General features: G+C 37.9%; 1 protein-coding gene across 13 annotated transcripts in view; it reads left to right on the top strand.

Moving 5' to 3' along the window:
- Usp15 (ubiquitin specific peptidase 15) overlaps positions 1 to 23,152 on the top strand; it is a 161,527-nt gene that overhangs the window by 73,666 nt on the left and 64,709 nt on the right. For 12 of the 13 annotated variants that reach the window (XR_010052935.1, XR_010052937.1, XR_010052938.1 and 9 more), the window contains 2 exon segments: positions 12,717 to 12,844; positions 18,658 to 18,788. Coding sequence is in view for 7 of the 13 variants with exons in the window: in XM_006241431.4 (XP_006241493.1) it covers positions 12,717 to 12,844; positions 18,658 to 18,788 (259 nt within the window). In the remaining 6 variants the exon portion in view is untranslated. 13 annotated transcript variants of the gene reach the window in all.

Raw genomic sequence — 23,152 nt, 5'->3', positions numbered from 1 at the left:
TGTAAGCTCTTTAGGAACCTAAGGAACGGTAGTTGAATGAAGTACAGGGAAAATTGTGGGATGTAAAATGTTCCTTTTTGAGATAGCTTTCAAATTAGATCTGTCATGAATAGATGTGTATATCATCATCAAAATAATTCCTTCAAGTTTTGCTAAATTATGTCTGCTAATCATTTTCAGTCATTTTGTGTTATGTTAATAATAATTCGTTTGTTAACCAAAATAGCTGTCTTGTTTTTGTATTTATACAACCCCTAGTAAGTCCTAGTACATTTAAGGTAATTTTGGAGAGTAACCTTCCTTTGGTCGTTAGTTATGTAGCATCTCTATATTTTTGTTTCATTACATTTCCTAAGAACCTGATGACTGATATGTGGACAGGAGACATTGGTTCAATGTTTAGAGTCCCTGCTCCTCTGTCTGACCTGGGAGCCTCTGAGGCTTCAGTGATTGTTTAGGCTTATGGAATGTGAACTCTTAACGGCATGATCTGACAGACACTAAAGGAAATGTGTGACCAGTTACTGAACACATCCTTGACATAAATTGCAAAGTACATACTTAGAGAAGAAGTTAGGTGTTTGCCACCAAGTAGGCATGTATTATATATTACACGAAATGAAAATAGAAAGCAAAACTTGAAATATTAGCATGTTAGCAAAAATTAAAACAGAAAGTAGTCACATTAAAGCATATTCTTATTTTAGATGCTTAAAATAATAGAGAAGAAAGTTTACTTCTTTAACCCCTGACCCTAAGCTTGCTAGTGAATCAAGGGCTAATGAGGCCTTTTGGGCCAAAATCTAGAGGTATTCAGTGATTTAATTTATTTCATGACTGTCGGGCTTCTTGTTTCCCCCAAATTATGCAATCTCACCATTAGTACATTTAGAGTATTAAATGATTTTTTTGTTACAAAGTGACAGTTACTTTTCTTGCTTGTATATTAAGAAAATTTTAGCTTGCAAAGCCTGTAGCCTACAGTTTTACGTTTCAAAACATTTAGGCACCCAGGAGCTGTTACAAGTATATGTTAACTTCTCGTTGCTAAAATTCAGGGAACTGTTATTGTTATTCGAATTTGACAAAATAGGAACCCTAGACTCAGAGACCTTCACACAACTGTTGGATTTGACCATGAAAACTAGTTTGAATCTTAGGTTCATGCCCTTAAGTCACTGTTCTAAACTGCCTCTTATTTTTAAAGACTTATTTAAAATAGTTCTACTTTAAAGAAAAAAAAATAACTTCTTTTCCTCTTTAAAGAAAGCCCATTTTATATTTAGCAACAGAATTCTAGCTTTTTATCCCACACTTGTCTCTGTGGCTGTTCGTTTAGATGTGATGGCGTATGTAGAATATCTTAGCATCTTGCTTCTGGAAATTAAATAATAGTTAAAGATTGACAAGCAAATAACTGAATATATAGGACAATTGCCGTTTTGTTTGAAAACTCTTGAGACCAAATTATCTATGATCATTACTGATAGCAGGCTTTTGAATTTTAATTATCAGTAATCATAAATTTATATTACAGGTGATAAGGCCCATTCTCACTATTTTGCAGAAATATCACAACAAACATGGTAGTAAGGTCTTGTGGAGTATTTTGTTTTAGTATTCTGTATGTATTTTTAAAGCATTACCATGTGGAAAAAAAGTTTGGTACTGTTGTAATGAACTCGTAAAGGCACACATTTTTAAGAGAATGGAAGGTGTAAGCATAACCATGCTGACATGTCGGGCGTGTCCTAGCGATCTGACAGGGCTCATGGCTCCATGGCTGCCGAATAGTTCCTAGTGCTGTTGTCATCATTGCATGTCTGTTTCATTTTGAGTGTGAAAGATGCTTTCTTACCTGAAGAATCACTTTATTGTTTGCTGTTATGTCATTGGAAGGTTAAGTCTAAACTGTTGGGGTAAGTCTTTCCTCTGGGTGAGGGATTTGAGAGGAGTGGATCACACAGTAATACCACTGCAGATGAGCATTTATTGACGTGCTTAGCCATGCCAGCCACTGTTTTCAATGTCTTCAGCGTGTGTGCCTTAAAAAGCATGCCCTTAACTCTGTTGGATTTCTGAATTTGTTTAAAGAACTGGTTGTAATTCTAAAATGATAGGTGCTATCATTTTCCCCTAGTATTAATAATGTGATGGTGTTACTACTAAATGTAATCCAGACAATGGCTATTCTGTTTGCTTCTTAGTTCTCACACAGAAAGTTTCAAATTGCTAGGGTTTTGGCTTTGGTTTTTCTCTTCAGTAGTGTCATTCCGGCTTGTCCTTTCTGGTTTCATTCTCTGGGTTATCATTTAATTCGTCTGTCTTGGGTATTTCTCTCAAGGTTCTTCTTTAGGCTTTCCTATCTAGTCTTTATGTAGGGAGATGGCTACATCCTTAAATTTTATCATCTAGTTCAAACAAACAGACAAAAATCACTACTAAAGAAAACTAGCAACTAACTGGCCTTGGGTTTTTAGTACACTTTATAGCATGTAAGGAAGGCATCAAGCATTGCACTTTGGAAATAAATTCAGATTGTTAAATAAGATAGAAAACTCCTTTAGGAATTTGTAATGTGTATTTAATTACTGTTTGTAATGGTTTCCTTCATCACTAAGGCTTACATGAATTTGTTATTTTTTGTTCACCGGAGTGAATGTGGACATGTGGATGCCATGGGTGCATGTGGAGGTGGGAGAACAGCCATGGGGGATGCTCCTCGACATCTACTTTAACATGGGCTGTTCATCTCTGTGCATGCCAGGCTGGCCAGTCAGGGATTGTACTGTCTGCCTCCTTCCTCCAGGTCAGCTCTGGGGGTGAGGGCACAACTCCTCAGGCCCATGAAGGTCCTTACCCGAAGTGAGTATCTCCTCAGCCCTACCTGGTTTCTGCCTGGCTTTCCTAACAAAAAAGGAGAGCATTGGGCTGCCTGCTCTCCTCCAGCAGGAGAGCTAAGCATAGTGACTGTCCCTTCTACCCACCCTGTTAGCTTGACAGGCCCAGGTTCTAGAGTGAATTCTCCACTCTTACTGAAAATTGTTTAGCAGAGGTATCCATTAAAAAAAAAAAAAAAAAAAAAAAAAACTCCCTTTGTAAAAAAACAAACCCCCCAAAGACTCTCATAGACAACCCAAAGAGTATTGAAGGGCAGGCTATTTTAAGTTATGGAGATGGTTATATCAAAGCCTGGGAGTGTTCAAGCAAAATTAATTACTTGCATGAAAAGAGGAGCAGGGTCCTTTATTTTGGCAAAAAGATAATTTATTTAATATTTTGGGTTCGTTTTCCTATTAATTCTGTTTTTACATCTTGACAAAGTAACAGATAAGAGGTTTATCACTGATAGATATAGAAAAATCATGTTCATATTGAATAAATGTTGAACTTTCTGGTTCTAAGAAGATACATAAATCTGTGGGTGTGGGGTTACAAAAACATCACTAGTATATTAGCAGTTTTCTTACATGTCTGAAGTAAGTCACGTTATTTTTATAGATAAACTGAAGAGTTAAGTGTACACAGTCATGTGGTGGATTAGTGAGAGAGGAAGGATTCTGACCTAGTCAGTCTAGCCCCCAGAAGACTCTAGCTATATTATCTTCCTGTGAGAGACTTGAACCATACTCAGATTAACTCTCTAAAAGTAGATAATTTAAAAGTATGGAAATCAAGAGATGCCAACTTTGTCGTACTAGTTAAACATCATTTCATCTGTTATCCATATAGAGGACCTATAGAATTTTCTGTCTTCACAGTTTATGTCTTACACCTTCTGACTTGATGCATGTGGGTTTTGCCCTTTCCTGTAAATTATGTACTACTTCCTGCATTATACTGTGTTACTGTACTTGGTGTTGTGTTTACTTCAGATACATCTTCCTGATTCTTTTCTAAAAATTTCATCACAGGTTTATTGTGCAAGTGTGTGTGGGCATGTGTGTTAGTGCAAATGTGGAGCTCAGGACAGCTCACTGGAGTCTGCTTATCCAGGTCTCAGGGATCAAAGCCAGGTTATCAGGTTTCTCAGCACCTGTGACTGTTGGGCCATCTTGCCCTTTTTCTTCTTTCAAGACTCACTACTCAAAATTGAGCCCTGTAAAGGCAATTCTTAATCAATATAGATATGTAATCCCTCCAAATTTTGACTTATAAAAACACATAACATCAGCTTTATTTCAATATAATTTATGTACTGCACAATATTCCCTCTAAAAGTGGACAGCTTTCTGATAACAATGTATATATACATATCACAATCAACTTTAGAGTAGTTTCATCATTCCTGAAGAAACTCCATATAACTAGCAGTCGCCTCCCATTTCTGCCCAAACTCCTCCAGCAACTTTGTTTTAGTTGTTTTGGCTTTCCTGCTTCAGTATGATAAATTGAATTATGTAATACTTTAAGTATATGTCAGTATTTCACTACACATTGTTAATAATCTTGTCAGCAGTTTATCTCCTCCCCTGTATTTCTTAGTGACAGTTGACAGTAGTTACACAGTGAATGTTGTATATGATAGCTGAATGATAGCTGACAGTATTCACACTGTACATGTTGTCCATCTTTTAGCCCAGACATCTCCTGACTTTTTACCGTATATGACCTAAAGGTACAAACACTACTCACTGTGAGAGTAAGCTATACAAGAGGCAGGAAGGTGCCTGAACATGTAAAGGAGTTTGCAGGCAAACCTAGTGACATGTGTGTCTTGGGACCCACATGATGGAGAGAACCAGCTCCTTTAAGTTGTCTTTCTACCACCACATGAACATTGTAGCATGTATGCACCTTCACATATGGGGCAGTGAGGATACATAAATGGATGCATGGATGGATTATGTAGTTAGATGATAGGTAGATGGATGGATGGATAGATGGTTGGGTCCATGGGTGAGTGGATTGATGATGTATGAATGTGATAAAATTTAAAAGAAAAGGAAGATAGGTCTTCTGACTATCAAAACAACAAAAAAGTTTTCAAACATTTTAACACCCTCACTAACTGGAAATTGTGTGGCATCTTACATGGGTGCTTGACCCACATTAATTCACCTAGTGGAAAAGCAGTTATTCACACTTGAACTTTGTAAACATTCAATAGACTATATATTGGGTTTGGAAATGCAGTTATGTTTTTAAAAACTAAACATTTATGGAATAATAAATGTTAAATTCAGGGTAAGAGTATGCAAAGAAAAGGGTCCAGAAAGGGCTATGTGTGATGTTTGGTCACATGATTCGATAGTATATCAGGACTGGAGTCAGGACTATAATGTGTGCCTGCAATGAAGTCATTTTTAGGGAGGCTGTTGTCAGGACTTTTGTTTAGAGGCTGTCCTAATATGTCCTAGCATGTTTCCTTTGTTCATTCCTTCCCTTCCCTCCTTACTGTCCTCTGTCCTTCATTCTTCAGTAGAAAGAGAAGTCAGAGTTCGATCAGAGAACTGATACAGTAAAGCACAAGCATTACTAACATTGTTTCTTTCCTGCTTATCCTAGCTTCATGTCAGGTAGAGTTGTGGGGTCATTTAGTTGTGGCTCCTCCATTTCAAGGTATCAGTGAGTGTGTATTTGCTTTCTTGATGAACAATTTAAGAACAATCATGTTTGGCCTCCTTCTTGGATTCCTTATTTGTGTTAGCTTAGGCTTAAAAATGGGTCATTCAAATTGGTTCTTTCTCAGTGATGGAGTTAAGGTACAGAACAGAAAATAGGTTAGAAATACCTGAAATCTGAGGGATAAAGAAGCAGTGAACCAGGCCACAGATTACCTGATAACTACTTTACAGTTATCTTTGCTTTTTCTAAAGCACTAGAAGTCTTTGTTCTAGTGTTTGAGTTTTTTCTTTTTCTTTTTCTTTCTTTTTTTCTTTTTTCTTTTAAAAAATCTTGCACTGGGTCTAGTGAGGTGGCTGAACAAGTAAGGGTGCCTTACCACACACCTGACAACCTGAGTTTTATTCCTGAGAGCCGCATGATGGAAGGAGAGAAGCAACTCTCACAGGTGTTTTCTGACTTGTGCTCAGTCAGTCCCGCCCCTACCCCCACCCTCAGAATAGAATAAAAGCTTTAATAGTCTGGAGGCAGAATGCAGAATAAATAAGTAAGAAAAGTCAGGCGCAGTGAGAAAAATCAAACAGCATTTACAGTAATTTATGCCACTAAAAGTGAGGGAGTGGGGAAATCCATGTATGATGCTTTGGATAGTAAAGAGGAGAGCTACAGTGGTTACAGTTGTCCTGGACATGCTGGCTACTGTTACATAGTATGCAGCCAGGCTTCTCACTTAGGTCATTAAATCACTGGGGAAATACTGTATTTGAATGATAGTAAAAATTAGTAAAGATAGAGGTGAGGAAGATTGGGGTTGAAGTTTCTATGGAAAATTCTAGTTGTATGGCCTGTTAACTGGAAATAACAAGCAGGGAGAGCTAGCCCTGCTATGCAGGTGTTGGGATCACTGGTGTGAGTTACAGTATCCCAGGAGGGTCTGCAGTGATGGCGTGCACAAAGTATCTCTTTCTGACACTGCTGCTCAGGTAGGAACAGGCTAAAAAGTAACATTTATCCCCCAACCGGCAAAATCAGCATGACAAGTTAAAGTTACAGGATGGAAGGTTTGTAAAATTGTGACACTCTTTGTTTACTTGTCTGTTGACTGTGTGTGCAGCTGGTTTTGGCATAGGATGACCAGCCTCCATACTTGGTTGGAGAGGAAGTAGAAACTGTGGAAACCGAAGGTTGACAGTAAAACCCTGTCAGAAAAGAGAATGAGGTGGGAATGCCTATGTGAGTTGAGAAGTGAACCTTCTGTATGCTGACAGTTTAAAAACCCAAAATAACAAACAGACAAAAATGGGGAGAAATAAGAAGAAGTTATCTGCTGGGAAAACCTCCATGGAGACAGGGGAGCCAAAGCTCAGCAGTCAGGTAGTTGGCCTGGAATTTGAAGAGTTAGACTGCCCACTAACAGGAAGAACACATTGGGACGAATGTCACACTTCTAGCTTTTCTGCAGTACAGAGTGAAGCGGTCCACTGTCCTCATGACATAAGACAGAATTGTCAGAAGGAATGTAAGCACGGTGTGTGTCTCTTCCACCTGCTTCCCCAGTCCTCCTTCCTCCCAGTTGCTCAGTCCGCCACCTTTCTGAAGTGGCTGTCACTGTCTTTCCAGCCTCACGAGTATTCCATCCATTATAATTTTATGGCATCTCTGCTGTACCACAGTTTGTGATCTATAAACCACCTTGCTATGCAAAAGACGGCAGGGGTGGGGCTGGAGAAGTGATGCAGCAGTTGAGAGCACTGGCTGTTCTCCAGAGGACCCAGGCTCGATTCTCAGGACCCACATGGCAGCTCACAGCTACCCGTAACTCCAGCATGCTCCTTAGCACTGCATGCATGCTCACACAGACCTAATAATGCATGCAGAATACCCATGCACATTAATTAATACAAATTTTTAAAATTACTAGACATATAGAATTGGGTTTAGGGTACAATACTCAAACAGAACGTATATAGTATTGGGCTTAGGCTATCTATACAAGCACATCTTTCTGTGAGTGGTCTTTTCTAAAAGCCTTATAAAAGTTATAACACAGTTTTAATGTTGTGGTTAAGAAATACACAAATGTCACAATAAATAGGAAATTTTATTGTGAAAGATAAGATTTGCTTATAGGTGGCACTGAGAAGTATTATAGCTTGTGTGTTACTGTGAATTGGTGCAAGGTGGATTCTCCATGAGTACCAGAAAGATTTAAAAGCAGGTGAGAAGTTTATGGCTATAACACAGAGTCATTTAAGGTAGGTGTCTGAGCTGTGTGCACTTGTCCATTCCTTAGGCTGAGTCCAGCTGGCTGTTTTCAGATTCACAGTGTGCTACAGAGTTAGGTTAGGGCGTGGCCTCTAGAACACTGGGTCTAAGTGTGGTTCATCTTCCAGCTCCACAGGCATGCCACTTGCTTCCCCTGCTTCTGCCTGTTTATATATAAAATACCACTAAAATGTACACTGCACTTTGCATTGCACCCAAATTAAACCATCATCTATTAAGTATCATGATAAGAACTTTTTAAAAAGCATTTTCTTACATTTATTACTAATTTAGGGGTGGTATGTGGGCAACCCACAGCACTCGTTGAAGTCAGAGGACAAGTTAAAGGATTAGTTTTCTTTTTTTTTAATTTTACTTTTCTTGGTTATTTTATGTGTTTACATTTCAGATGTTATCCCCTTTTCCCCTTCTCCCATATCCTCTCCCCCTTCCTCTGCTTCTGTAAGGTGCTCCCATTCTGACCCACCCACTCACACCTCAACACCCTGGCATTCCCCTACACCAGGGAAACGAACCCTCACAGGACCAAGGGTTTCTCCTTTTATTGCTGCCAGACAATGCCATCCTCTGCTATATATGTGCCTGGAGTCATGGGCCCCTCCATGTGTACTCATTGGTTGGTGGTTCAGTCCCTAGGAGCTCTGGTTGGTTGATATTGTTGTTCTTCCTATGGGGTTGCAAGCTGTCCTTCAGCTCCTTCAGTCCTTTCTCTAACTCCTTTATTGGGATCCTTGTGCTCAGTCTGATGGTTAGCTACAAGCATCCTCATCTGTATCAGTAGGGCTCTGGCAGAGCCTCTCAGGAGACACCAATATCAGACTCCTGAGATGGCTTAGTCAGTAAAGGCTAGGCTCACAAACAAAACTATGAGGGTTGGTTTTCTTGTTGCACTGTGTGTATATCAGGGATTGAACTCTGGTAGTCAGGCGTGATAGTATCTGTCTACCCACTTAACTGTCTCATGGCCTTGTGATAAGAACTCTTGACATAAGATGTGCCCTGCAATAAATACAGTGTTGTTAACTGTAAGCACAAACACAACTCACCTGAACAGCCCTCATGCATAACTGAGACTGTGTAAGCACTGAACAGCAAGTTATGTCTCCTCTCGTGTCTCCTGACACCTGCCATCTCTTCTCCAATTCTGTGACTATTTTATGTACCTCATGTAGGTAATCCTGGAGCATTGGTCTTTATAACTGGTTTACTTCATTTAGCATAGTGCCCTCCAGCTTACCTGTTATACACATGACAGGATCTCCTTCTGTTACACACTGACTGTCACATCGCGTGTGTAGTCCACATTCTCTTCATTAGCTCCTACATAGAGATGCTTAGGGTTTGTCTTACTGCTTCAGTGAACATGTTATATATGCCCTCAGCACCTTGATATTATATATCATAGGAAGCGAGTTGCAGAATCATATATAATTGCTCTATTTTTTTTTTATTTTGAGGAGCCTCCGTGCTGTTTATCACAAGTAATGCACCATTTTTCATTCCTACCAAAAGCTCGAGAGTTCTACTTTCTCCTCATCCTTTCCACACCCTCCTCAGTTCTGGAACTAACATTCATTCTAATAGGTAGAAGGTGATATTCTCGTTGTTGGTATGAGTCACCTAACAATTGCATTCTAGCAGGTTAACTGTTTCCAAAACGTTCCTACATAATTCCATAAATAAGCTCTAGAAGCATACAGTAGGAATGTAATCTTTAGAGAGAAACTAGTGTTGAAAGTAGTTAAATAACAAGAAAAAGCCTATTATAGAATCAATATATAGACAGTTAATACTGCTGCATAAATTCTACATTTCTTAAATTCAACATTTTTATTGTAGGACATTTTAAATTATGGTATTAATAGCATCTCAAGTTCACACTTTTGTTTTTTAATGCTATAGGTATTTAAGACAACTAGTTGGAGAATCTGTTTAAAGGTAAAAGCCGGAAGTATTTAAGAAAATTAACTAGTCATGAAAACAAATGTCTCCCCAGCAGTGATGTTAGTAATATCAGCTGCCTAGGGATGACCATCCCTATCCTCACAAAAGTAGCTTCTTAGAAATAAAGAAATGAAAGTTACAGAAATTTTAGTAAAAGAATGAAATCATGGTAAATGCAGAAAATTTTTATACAATACTTAATCATAATACTATAAAAACACGTTAAATATAAGATAGTTTATCTAGCAAATATAATAGCAAATTATTTTATCAAATGGTAAAAGTTTAGATAGTCCTATTTAAAAGAAATGTTTTGGCTGGATGTGGTAGCACAGGGAGGCCGAGGCAGGTAGACAGATCTCTAGAAGTACTAAACCAGCCTGGTCTCCATACTTAGTTGCAAATGCACCAGAGTTGCAAGATGACCTTGTCTCAAAAATAAAAAAGTTTCTTTCTTCCACCCTAATGTAGCACTCTTGGTCAGTACTTAGATAAATGAAAACTGAATTAGAAAACTATTTAAGCAGCAACATTGTTTTATACTCTACAATTCAAGAAGAGCCTAGTATGTGCTAGCTTATGCACTAATTCCAGCACTCCTGAGGCTGATGCAGGAGGACCATGAATTCCAGGTTAGACTGGGCTGTATGTTTGAAAGAAAAGGAAAATCTCAGGGGCATATCCACTCAGACGGCTGGTGGATAGGAGATTGTTCACTTTAAAGAATATTTCTTATAAACAGCCTTTACTGGGTAAAGAAAACGTGATGCAGGTACACAGTGCTTCCCATAAGAAAGGATAAAATCCTGTAACCAGCACAGACATGGTAATAAGTAAAATAAATAAGGCAGGTATAAAGAACGATAAATTACTCAAGTGTGGATCTGAAAGTTAATCTCATAGCAGTTAGGAGTTAAATGTTTATAGGATAGGGAGAGTTTGGTCTGGGACACTAAATTGTTTGGACTAAGTTCTGGTGTTACACTGTAGTGTTAGAGATACTAATTATGCAGTCTTTATTTAAAAAAGCTAGAAGAAAGCACTTTATAAAGACTTGAAGAAATCCTATTCATGCTGATGTAAGCATTGTACTATGTACATGGATAATACATCACAGGGTACCCCATAAACAGTTTCTCAGTATCAGTGAAAAATGACAAAACTACCAAGAACTATAAAATATAATTGCCAGAAGCTAATTTTGGTTTGGTTGGTTTTGAGATACCATGTGTGTCTATTGCTGGCTTGGATATCCAGGCTGACCTCAGACTTGCATTCTTCCTCCCGAGTCTCCTAGGTGCTGGCAGTGCAAACATGGGCCACCATACCTAGCTGACAAGATACGGCAGGAACTGAGGTCTATGGTTTTGCCAGGTTTTGCTCTATAGACAAGGGTTTTTTATGAATTTTTAACATTTGAATGTTTTTGTAAAGTGCAAAGGGGATTGTTTTTCATTCTTGACCCAACTATTAACTACTATTTAACAATGAAATACTTTGTATAACGAAGTGTTTTCTTCCAACAAATTAACTTGGATTCTTATGGGGAGAAATGCTAACATTTATTGAAAGATATTAATAAAAGCTAATTGAGAAATAGTCCATTCCTGTGGATCAGAAGACAAAGCCACAGTTCTCCCCCAATCTTTTCATTTCAGTGTGATCCAATCATTATCTTATTTTTTGGTAGAGCCTGATAAAATTCTTTTGAAAATACAACACATATAGCTAAGGCAGCTATAACCATGATCTGAAGGCAGGGTTTTATACAGTGTCTTGATTAAGGTAATTAAAACCTGTAGACTTGGGACAGTGATAAATGTGTAGATGAATGAAATGGGGAAGTGTCTCTTAGTGTGACATTTATCTCAGGAGAAAGCAAGCCACATGTTTTAGTATCTTAGCTAAATCGAAAAGGCAGAAAAAATTTATTGAGTGATATCCGTTTTTGATGTATTTATTGGCTTTTAATAAAATTTAGGTGGGGAGGATCATATTTTCATGGGAAATTTTTTAAATATTATACTGTGTGATTTTTAAACCAAGTATAATTTTAGAAATGGGTTTTCTTAAGAATTACTACCTCAGAAAGTTATCCAAGGTGAGGAAGGCCTTGAGTTGCATAATTGCAGTGGGATTAGGGCACTGCAGACTTCTTCATATCCACTTTTAGGGAAGTAAACTGTTCACGACTATTCTGTAAGAATTAGAAGGTTTTATTCAGTTGGTGCCTTTGCTTTAGCTGTTTTCAGACGTAACTGTGGGTTTTTCATTTCTTTAGTGCTGTATATGGAGAGCCCAAAAAATGTTAGAGTGGTAGCCCTCAAAGTTGCCTTGCACACCAAGCTTTGAGCATCTGCTGGTGTGGCCTGCAGTTGGGCCTGGCTGAATGATGATGTCCAGAGATTTTACAGCACTGATGGATGTGGGGAGTCGGGGAAAGCAGTAGTGTGGAAAACTTGGTTGATGAACTATTATTTCTAAGGTTGATGACAGTTAACATAATCAACTTTTAAAACCCTTAGTAATAAGCTTTCCTTTCTTAAAAACACATTAAAGTATGCTATATACATATTGTATTTGTAAATCTCTAGTAGAGCCATTTTTAAATCTTACAACATTGTACTTAAATTCTTATGTTTCTTACAAGTTTTGTTCAACTGATAAGGGTTTTCCTTTCTATTCTTACATCAACACATGACCTCAAGTAGTGACTACTTGAGAACAATGAAACTATTTTGTACAAATGAAGTCTTTCCTCCCAGTATTAAGTACAGTGCACCTGTAACTACAGAGTACTCTTGTTCTTACTCCCTTGAAGTAGACATTCTCTTTTAGTACAGAACAGAGTAACGGAAGCAGATTGTTGTTCTTCTTGTATTTGTAGGCATTTTAATTAACCAGCATCTTGTCTTTTTTAGGTATCTAGTAGATAGTCGGTGGTTCAAACAGTGGAAAAAATATGTTGGCTTTGACAGTTGGGACAAATACCAGATGGGAGATCAAAATGTCTATCCTGGACCCATCGATAACTCTGGACTTCTCAAAGGTATTATATTCTTTAGCGAAGTTCTAAATATGTTAAGTTTAATGGGTAAGGATCCATGGGTATAATAGTGGAGAAAGTTAATGTAAATAAACTGATAATTAGAAATTCATTACAAGTGTGATGTGGTAGCGCACACCTGAATTCCTTGGACAAGAAGCCAAAACAGGAGAATCACTAACTGTTCTCAGTCTGCCTTCAGTACAGAGAGACTCTTAGAGAGAACGGGCATGGGAGGGGAAGAGAGAGAGGAGATGGGGGGGAGTGGAGATACTTTTTTGCAGATCATTCTGTAGTTACTTGGTATGTATATGACACATTGCTCTTTCATATTTATGATGTCATGATTTAGAATTGAAACGTTAAAATGAAGCATGTAACTTAAAAGCACTATTTTGCTGATTTGGGGAAATGGTACTGTGCCTGTTGCTTTTTTAATGGATATATGACATCTTCAGAGTTAACGGTCACCGATATATGGTTACATTCTTGACTTTTACACTGTCCTCTTTCAATCCTCCCGATTTGCCAGAGCTCCTCCAGGTGTCAGTCCCGCACTCACACTGCGGTCCAGTTGGACCACAGACCAAGACCTAGACCTGGATAAGTGAACCTCTAACCTCCATCCATGACCCACACTGTGACATGCACCTGCACCATGTGTAGCACAACGATACATTTTACAATTATTTTTAAAGGGATTATAGAACTATCAAGTGTCTTCGTTTAAGAGAAAGACAATAAAAAATATGTATTTAACTTCCCACATTTGAGTTTGGTTAGCCTCTAAGCTCCATTCATGACCACGTTGATGATGTTTTACCCCACATGGAGCCCTGAATGGACCAGGCTAGTTCTGACATCTGAGAGCTGTTCACAGAGGACAACAGGACATGGTTGGCTGCTGTACTAGAGTGCTCCCGAGATTGAGGCTTTCTGCCAGGACGGCAGTAAGAAACAAGGCACATTCCAGCTTCTTGACTTGTTGGTGGCAGTCACAGGACTGGTTTCTGTTTAAGCTCCATATGTAGACACGTACTGGTGTGGTTGGGATGCCTAGAAATGAAGCACAAAGGACACTTGCTTTGGTTGCCACAGCCCTGTATATTAGACGTGGCAGAACTAGATGATGTTCTCCCCAGTAAAGGAACAGACTAAGCCTGTTTCCATGTGCTCACATGGAGACTGGCTTCTGTTGGCCTCACTCAGGTGCTACTGGTGGCAGCTTAGCTCTCATAGAGAAAGCTAAAAATAAGAGGCAGTGTTTGCTGCACCTAGCACAGCTCTGCAAGATGAAGGAATGCTCACACCCGAAGTTTTCTACAGAAGGAACAAGAAGAGTAGAGTATGCCCCTGGCTTATGGTTTGTAAGTTGAACATTAGAGTAAGATATTATAGGATCCTGGACAAAATTTAAAATAAGAAATAAACGAGTCCTTGTAATTGGTGATGTACCTATGAAGGACAGAAAAGACACGTCTATAGGAAGACTCTGAGAGCCTGAGAATCTTTAGCCAGACTGACAGCTATAGCTGAAGAACATTTAACTAAAGCGGGCCACATTCTAGGTCATAAGTCCTGTCTCAATAAAGTTAGAAGCATTCACATCATACAAGGTATATTCTCTTCCCATGAAAGAGTCAAACCTGCTTTTAAGAAAACATTAAGCCCAGTGAAAAAAGTAGGCAAGAAACTTGAGCAGGTCTTCGCCTTTCCTTTCCCAGAAGAGGTGGGTCTGGGCAAGTAGCAGAAGAGTAAAGCTGTTACTGCATGCAGATGAGGACTTGACTCTAAGCCCCATGTAAGCAGCCAGGTGTCCTGGTGCACACCTATCATCTCCATGCCAAGAACCAGGAGACCTGGGCTCGCTGGCCTGCCAGTCTGCTAAGTCTCAAGACCACTGTGACACTGTCTTAAAGGAGGTGTCAGCTCCTCAGTAAGAACAGCCAGGCAAGCCTTCCCTCTACATACATGCACATGCAACTGAACACACATGAATATACACATACAATTTGTGCATCCACATACTACTATGCCAAAGAAGAAAATATTTTTCCAAAAGAGTATGTATAAGTGTTCATCTTTATATTTGTATTAAAGAAATGGAGAGTGTATAGACTGGAAAGATGGCTCAGCACTTGACAATGTGTGCTTCTCTTGCAAAGGGCCCAGGCCAGTCTGCAGCACCAACATTATCAGCTCACACACACACACACACACACACACACACACACACACACACACACACACTGAAAAATCTTTTTATGAAAATGATGTCAGCGACAGGTGACTGAGGCTGTGCCACCATGATAAGAGCATCAGCATACGTGCAGCCCTGGGTTTAATGCACGGATCCACAGTTTGGTGCCACTACACATGTATAATTTAATTAAAACTTCAGAGAATCACTCTTGACACTTGCTGACTAGGACAGACAACAAATAGATTTAAAGTTAAACATCTGTTAACCATAGTACCCAGTCCTAGTATGCGAGTATTTACCTAAGAGACGATGAAGAATTAAAACATTTGCTCATAAGAAAAGTTCCACATGAGTGCTCACATAGTGTTATAAGTAATAGAAAAATGTGCCAGCAACCCAAGTGCCTGTCAATATCTGAATGGATAAGCAAATGACAGTATGTTCATATAATGAAACCCTACTAGCACTTGAAAATGAGTAAATAACTGATAAGTATCTACAGATCTCAAAAGTAATAGTGTAAGTGACCGAACAAAAGAGACCATGTTGTTTTATGTGCATTTATAGGGGATGTAGATTAGTTTATAGGAACAAAAGACGGGTAATATTTCATAAAATTCTAGGAAATACAAATTAGTCCACTGTAAAGCATAGATAATGATTACCATAACAATGGAATCTTGACAGGCAGAGAGATTACGAGCCACAGGGGAGCTTTTTGGAGTGAGTTATCATTTCCCATTTGTGTAGCTATGACAGAGCTTATCTCTGCTTTGCTCATATACTTGTGGCATAGGACCCAGCTTCCTTTGCCCCTGTGCCATGTGAAGACCCTGGCAGCTCCTGCAATAGAAGAGTACCGGAGCTATAGAGAAAATGCCAGGATTCGAGATGTAGAGAACTAAAGGAAGAGTAAGATGGTCTTGAAACCTCCTAGCAGTTGAAACACATAGACACGGTTACATTTGGATTGCACAAGGAGGATCAATCACATCCTAGGAAATTATGTCTTATCTATATGGAAGAACCAGAAAGTGAGGTTTTCTGGTTCTACTACAGCCTATCCTTAAAAACAAAAGTCATTTGCACATTCAGACCAGAGGTGCTCTTTTGACTGTGGAGCCATGTTTGAAAGGCTTTAGTGAGCTCAGTAATATCATCTGGCCCAGGCCAACATACATGACTGTAAAGATGAAAAGGCAAGTAGAAGTGGCACTGTCTTCATGATATGTACAACCCAGACTTGGAATCTGTGTGTTCTGTCCTGTAAAAGGATCAAAGGATGTGGCTCTAGCTGTTAGCCCATTACAGCCGCTGGAACCAATGCGAGCGTAGCCTAATACATCTCCTCCTCCTCTGTTCAGAGAATTACCAGTTCCTGTAATTTAAGTAAATACAGTTTATTTCAATAAGTTACATCTCATTAGATACAGAAGTGATAAATCAAAAGCTAATTCATCTCTTCTGTTTAATTTGAAAGGTATTCTCTACATATACACATGCACACATACAAAAGTGGTTATTTTATTCTCTGTGAATTCTGACACATAGACTGTTTACCTAAACTTAGATATTGTATAAAGTAATACTTAAGTCTTGTTTTTTGGTTTTTTTTTTTTAATTCCTCCAAAGTTTTCTTCCGGTTATATTGCACTATATGGCAAAGCACATGGAATTAGAATATATACACTCATGTTTGAATTCAAGTCTCTGCAATTTGTGTTTATTGAAACTTGAATAACTTATCATCTCAGTCTATTTACTAATGAAGATTGAGCTACCTAATAATGTTACTCTGAAAAAATAAACATAGAATAAAATAACAAGGATTTTATCCCTCCTCTTTTCTCTCCCTTCTAAGCTCAGGTTGGCCTTTGAACAGAATACACTGTGTAGCTGCTGACCTTCCTTTCCACCTTCCTAGTGCTGGGATTGAAGGTGTGCACCACCACCACACCCAACTAATACCAAGATTTTCTAGAATACAATGCTCCATCCATTGCTCTTGATTTTGTATGATTACCCTGGGCAAGTTACTCAGTGTCTCTGGATATATTCTTATAGTAAAGATACCCATCCTATCATGCAAGGCTTTTATAGAGACTTCACAGTAGTATGTCTGCCATAGTTCCCTGCTATCTCATAGTACAGCTTAGCATATGTAATTTTCTTTCATCTTTGGAGTTTCTGACAACATATCCAAATTTTATTTGCTGACAATTTAAAAATTACAATCACAGTTAAAGAAGCTATGTTTAAAGTTCATACTCAGGGCTAGTAAAATGGCTTAGATGGTAAAGGTACTTATCACTAGGACTGAGAATAAAAATTCAGCTGTCAGGACCTGTGTGGTTGAAGGAGAAAACCAACTCCCACATGAGTGCCTCCATATGAGTGCCATGATACATACAATAAATGCAATAATTTTTTTTTCCTTTTTTCTTTTTTTTGGAGCTGGGGACCGAACCCAGGGCTTTGCGCTTTCTAGGCAAGCACTCTACCACTGAGCTAAATCCCCAACCCCAAATGCAATAATTTTTAACTAGTACTTGTTTTACTTCTATTTTTGAAGATCATATAAAATTCAGACATTGTCAACTTTTGTTTCTATAACAAAACATAAAATATAGCTCTCTCAAACTTCAGGAATCTACAGATGAATTCTAAAAGAATAATACTCTGTTTCTCTCCTGAGCTTTTGTTCTGCAGGAGTAGTATATTCTTGTCATATAATGCCACAGAAACCAGTGTTCCTTCCTTTGATGATTAAATCAACTCAGGACAAGAGTATCCTGTTTAGGTTAGTTGTAACTCATTGAGTTAGTTCTCTTTAGTACTTTGGAACCTCAAATAACCAATTAATAAGTGAGTCCCAGAATGGGACAGTGACATTGTTCTGACTCAGGAAATTATTCCTAGGTTTCTGCTCTGAATTATACAAAAATTCCAAATTTAACTTAGACATTTTAAAACATCTCAGAGTTAATGTTATTTCTGTGCAACTACCATTGTTTTAGTTTGGGGATCAATCTAGACTGTGGATCTTCTGGAATAATGTAGGTGCTTTGCAAAATAACTTCTTTTAAAAAAAATTTATCACGGTCTCCAAGCTTATGTATACTGGAGTCATTTAATATGTTGTTAATTTGATACCAGCTTGTAGCATGCCTATACTAACTCTTGGAAGCTCATGAGGCAGGAGAATTGTAAATTCTTGTCCAGCCTGGACCTCATCAGGAGACCCTGTCCTAAAAAAGAAAAAAGTTAGTGACTTACTCATGAATTTCCTGCACTTAATTATCTAATGTAAGGATGGCTCCCACTGGACCACTGATACTCAGAATATTTGAGGAACCTCTTCTGTTGGTGTCTTAGTTAATATTCGTGCGTTAGAAGTTTAGGAATCTAAAAAATACAGTAGAAAGTTTTCCAGGCAATGGTTTATGTTGAAATATGTTGATTTGAACCTTCTTGGCGTTTTTCTCAGTTTTCATTATTGTAAAACTTGAGACTGTACTCATGAGTTTCAGCATTTATGTCATGTGTAGCCGTGTATTGAGAGCTGTGTACTGTGCTTTCCTGCTCTGTGCTGAGTGTGTTTTTCCCTCTGTAGATGGCGATGCTCAGTCACTTAAGGAACACCTTATCGACGAGTTGGATTACATACTGTTGCCGACTGAGGGCTGGAATAAACTTGTCAGCTGGTACACACTGATGGAAGGCCAAGAGCCAATAGCAAGAAAGGTATATTTGAGAGTTAACTGAGTATAAATATATTTTTGTTGTAGCTCACATTGGTAATTCAATGAGTTCTCTAACCTTCTTAACATTGGGAGAAAAGCCAGAAAAATCTTTCCTTTGCACTGGATCCTAATAATAACTGACCCCAAATATAGGCTCTTACCTACATTCTCACCATTCTAAGGACATATCAATGCATGAGATTAGCTAGTTGACCCAGAATTAATGTCATCTTTATTGTATAGTTGAAGACATGAGAACAAAATGGTTACACCGCTTTTTTCCTAAGACAATTTAAAAAATAAACCAAAAGTGAAGAGTGATTTTTAGAACATAAAATATTTTTAAAAATAAAAATGTAATCTTTTTCAGCTTTTTTTGATGTTTTAAAATTATAATTTATAGAAATGAACATTTTTTTAAAATAAAATGGGCATTACTCCTGTAAAATACAAAATTTCAAGCTAAATAAGCTGACTTTATATCTGTTGAATAATTTATTTGGGTTTATATAATGTGTAGGTCCTTTTTTTTTTTTTTTTTTTCTGTCATTTTTAGAGAATCAAGTGCTCTGATCTGTTGGACAGCCCTATTACCCTTGAAGTGGCACTGGAAGAAAAACTTCTTTTGTTTGTTTGTTTTTTTAAAAAACATTTTTCTTTAAAAAAAATTTTGGCAATTTTATATGTAATGTGTTGTGAGTATATTTACCCTGCTGTCTTCTCTTATCCCCCAGAACTCACTTCTTAAAGGAAATGTGTGTGCGTGTCTTCCTTAGGAGCACACTAGGGGATCTTTGCGGCACAGTCATTTGTACGCTGCAGTCTTCAGTGTGGTACTAGATCTAACAACCAGTTTACTGACTTCTAAAAGGTCTTAGTCTTTTTAAAAAGATGTACTGAAGTTTGGTTTTTTGAAAACTACGGAAATGAAAGAGCAAAGAAAAAGCATCATCAAAAGTTCACAGAATAAAGAGAAGCTTGAGAAGTCTGTTAGAGGGTCATGCTTTTTGTTCTTAATAAGATGAAAACTTTTTTTAAAAATGCAAATTTTCAACATGTAGTTTTCAAATGTCAGTATACTTGAGGTTGTTGGGATGCATCTTTGTTAGAGATGTGTCATTCCTCCACATTAAGTCAGTAGGCTGAGAGGGAAGTTGCTTTAAGAAATAAACACTGAGGGCTGGAGAGATGGCTCAGTGGTTAAGAGCACTGACTGCTCACCCAGAGGTCCTGAGTTCAAATCCCAGCAACCACATGGTGGCTCACAACCATCTGTAATGGGATCTGGTGCCCTCTTCTGGTGTGTCTGAACACAGCTACATTGCACTTATATATAATAAATAAATAATTTTTTTAAAAAAGAGAACTAAACCCTAACTTCTTAAGAGTCTGATTCCAGCCCAGAATTTTATGAATCTGGTTACATTAAAGAACCCATGCTACATAAACAAAGTAATTATGTTCTAGGAACTCAGTCTTTGAAGTATTTCAATTTCACTGTCAGCTGCTCAGTGAAAAACAGACTGACTAGAAAGCAGGGAAATAGGAGAGATGCAGTGTGGCCAAACTAGAAACATACCAGTAGAGAGGGCGAGCTCAGAGTACAGCTAATGGTGAAGCTAGACTTAGTGACAACTGAACAGTAGAACAAGACTGGTAAACAAGATCCCAACACTTCGGAACCTAATAAGTTAATACACTTACATTCGAGTGCAGTGGTAAACAGTGAAAAGTGAATCTTTAAACCAGTCTGTGTCAGTACAAATATACAGTGTGTATTTAAAGCAAAAGACCAGACTGTCTTCAAAGAGCATAGTTGTACTAGTATGGTGACTAAGTCTAACATGCGTCCCCATCACTGAAATCCCAGGGAGAAGAGTGGAGCAGGTAGAGGAATGCCTGAAGAGGGAACAGCTGAAGCTGTTTTCAAACAGAGAGAGATACAAATTCTAGTCAGGAAACAGTCTCAGACTGAAGAGACATAAACGCATATCAAAAGTTCATAAGACCAAAGATATTCCTCAGAAGTTCTGGACAAAGGGATACATTGTCCTCAAAAAATGCATAAATCAAAGAAACTTGTTTCCCTCCAGAAGTAATGGAAGCCAGGAAACTGCACTGCTCTCAGAGGACTACAAGAAAGTAACTGCCAACCCCGGATTCTGTGGCCAGGAAAGGGAGTCTTCATAAGGAGAGGAAGATAGAAAGACCTTAAATTCTTTATCCTCCTGTCTATTTTCCTGATTTTAGGATTTTAGGATTACTTGTGTGCTTTCCTATACCTGCTGTGATATATTTTAAGATTAGGTTATAAAAAACTCTGCAGTTTATATCTTAGGTGTATTTTTTCTCCCCTTTCCATTCCTCTTAGTTCTCTGTCATGGGAAATTGCGCTGTGCATAGCAAGGACATGCAGATACTCTAGGACAGGAATGTGGATGTCAGTTCTAAATGAGTCTTCTATAGCCCAGGGCTTGACAGGACTTCAAGAGAAGTCTCACCCCAGATCAGGATAGCTTAAATCTACAGGTTTTTATCCTCAGAAATGATGTGGGTGTCTCCTGTAAGTCCAAGATAATTTGTCATGTAGCGGTAGGTTGTTCATGCTAGTTAAGTTACCTGGATGCTGTAAATTAACACAGCAAGAGATGTGGCTTTGGCTACACAGTGAGCAGAAACTATAAAACATAGGTATCAATAAAAACCTAGTGGGCCATAAGCAAACTGAGGAGAATTTGGGGTTGAGGAGAATGCCAGTGAGCACTTGAAGGGACAGTAGGGAGGCCTTGACAGCTGTAGGAATATAACCTTTGCAAATGTCTCTACTATAAACCGAAAGATTAAAAACACTATGTCATGGATTTGGTGATTTGCCAAAGTAGTGCCCAATATCTAATTGTATTGCCTATAGTCCTTGTATAAGGATAATAAGCTAAAAATGGAATCTTTAAATATAACAATATTTTATTAGCTTTGAGGATTTTATTACTTTCAGAATTCAAAATGGCAGTAAAAACCAAGAAATATTTCTGAAAACATGGCCTTAAGAATTTAAAGCCGAAGCGTGCCCTGTAACATTACCATAGGAATGTCAGAGATGACTCACAGGAATATTTTAACAAGATCCATTAGGAATTAAGGATGCCATACTCTTAATAATGATCACCGGTAAACTAGTAAAATATCCTGGGTCATCAAACTCCCAAAATAACATAAAAGAAATGATCCAGTATATTTCCAAGTCCCTAGTAGGATTAAACTAGCAATTAATAATGGAGGCACTTGATAATCCCCAACTGCCAGCAGAAACACAAGAATCAAAATTTAAAGTAAATGATAATAAAAATTAATTTATAAAAATGATTGAAAAGCCTACTCTGCCTCCCAAATACTGAACATTAAGATCTCCAGTGGAGGGGGGCTTGCTTCAGCTACTTGATGAAATTCTTTCCATTGCTACAAAGGAAAAGAAAAAGGAATAGGTAAAGTCATTGTGGAGAGTGTTTACAACTGAATACAAATTAATTACAGTAGTGTAGTATCTTAGGATTTTACTTGACTATTAAATCCCAGTCCCAAACTTGTTGGTAACAGTATTTGATTTCTAGTTTTTTAATTATTAATTAGCTACAAGAAAGTTATAAAAATTCAGTATATTGTTACATTCTTTAAACTCTGCATCATTCTGTGTAAGAAATTTAAAGCATCTTAGTTGAGTCAAAATTTAAGTTTTACACTGTGAATTAAGCCTATTAAAATTAGAGACATGTAGTCTGTGAGACTATTTTATAGATTTGTAACAAACATAATTAAGAGAACATATCCAAGGAATTAATGCTGGATTTTACAGCAAACTTCAGATAGTCATTTAAAACCGTGAGTTGAGACAGGTTTCCTGGCCATGAAAGGGAAGTTTGCCATTCTTGTATTGAGTTTGATGCGGCTGCTAGTCTGTGTCAGTCATTGGAGCCTCCCTTTGCCATGTCTGTCTAAGTGTCATGTATCAGGCCAGTTACTATCTTCAGAAACAGTGTTCATGACTGAAATCCTACAGTTAACCTTTAGAAGAGCAAAAGGAAATACACTTACTTGAAAGGTGAACCTAATATCTAGTTTATCATTTTATACTTTCTTTATTTGCATGCTTGACTACTTTTTATTTGTTTGTGTGTTATATAGACTTACTAAGTGCACATTTGAAGGTCAGACAAAGTCATTTTAGACTATTACAGGGCCAGAGCTGTCATTTTAAAAGACATATGTTAGCATAAATACTGGTAACAGACCTCATAGATAGTTACATAAAGTTCAGAAGTACTTACAGTTACATGTAAGTTTTCTATCTCAGCATTGTTAGAAAGTAGG

This window comes from Rattus norvegicus, chromosome 7 (assembly GCF_036323735.1).
Source record: "Rattus norvegicus strain BN/NHsdMcwi chromosome 7, GRCr8, whole genome shotgun sequence".
In the NCBI taxonomy this organism is placed as follows: domain Eukaryota; kingdom Metazoa; phylum Chordata; class Mammalia; order Rodentia; family Muridae; genus Rattus; species Rattus norvegicus.
Note: the sequence above shows the minus strand (reverse complement) of the source record. Positions and strands in the feature narration are given on the sequence as shown.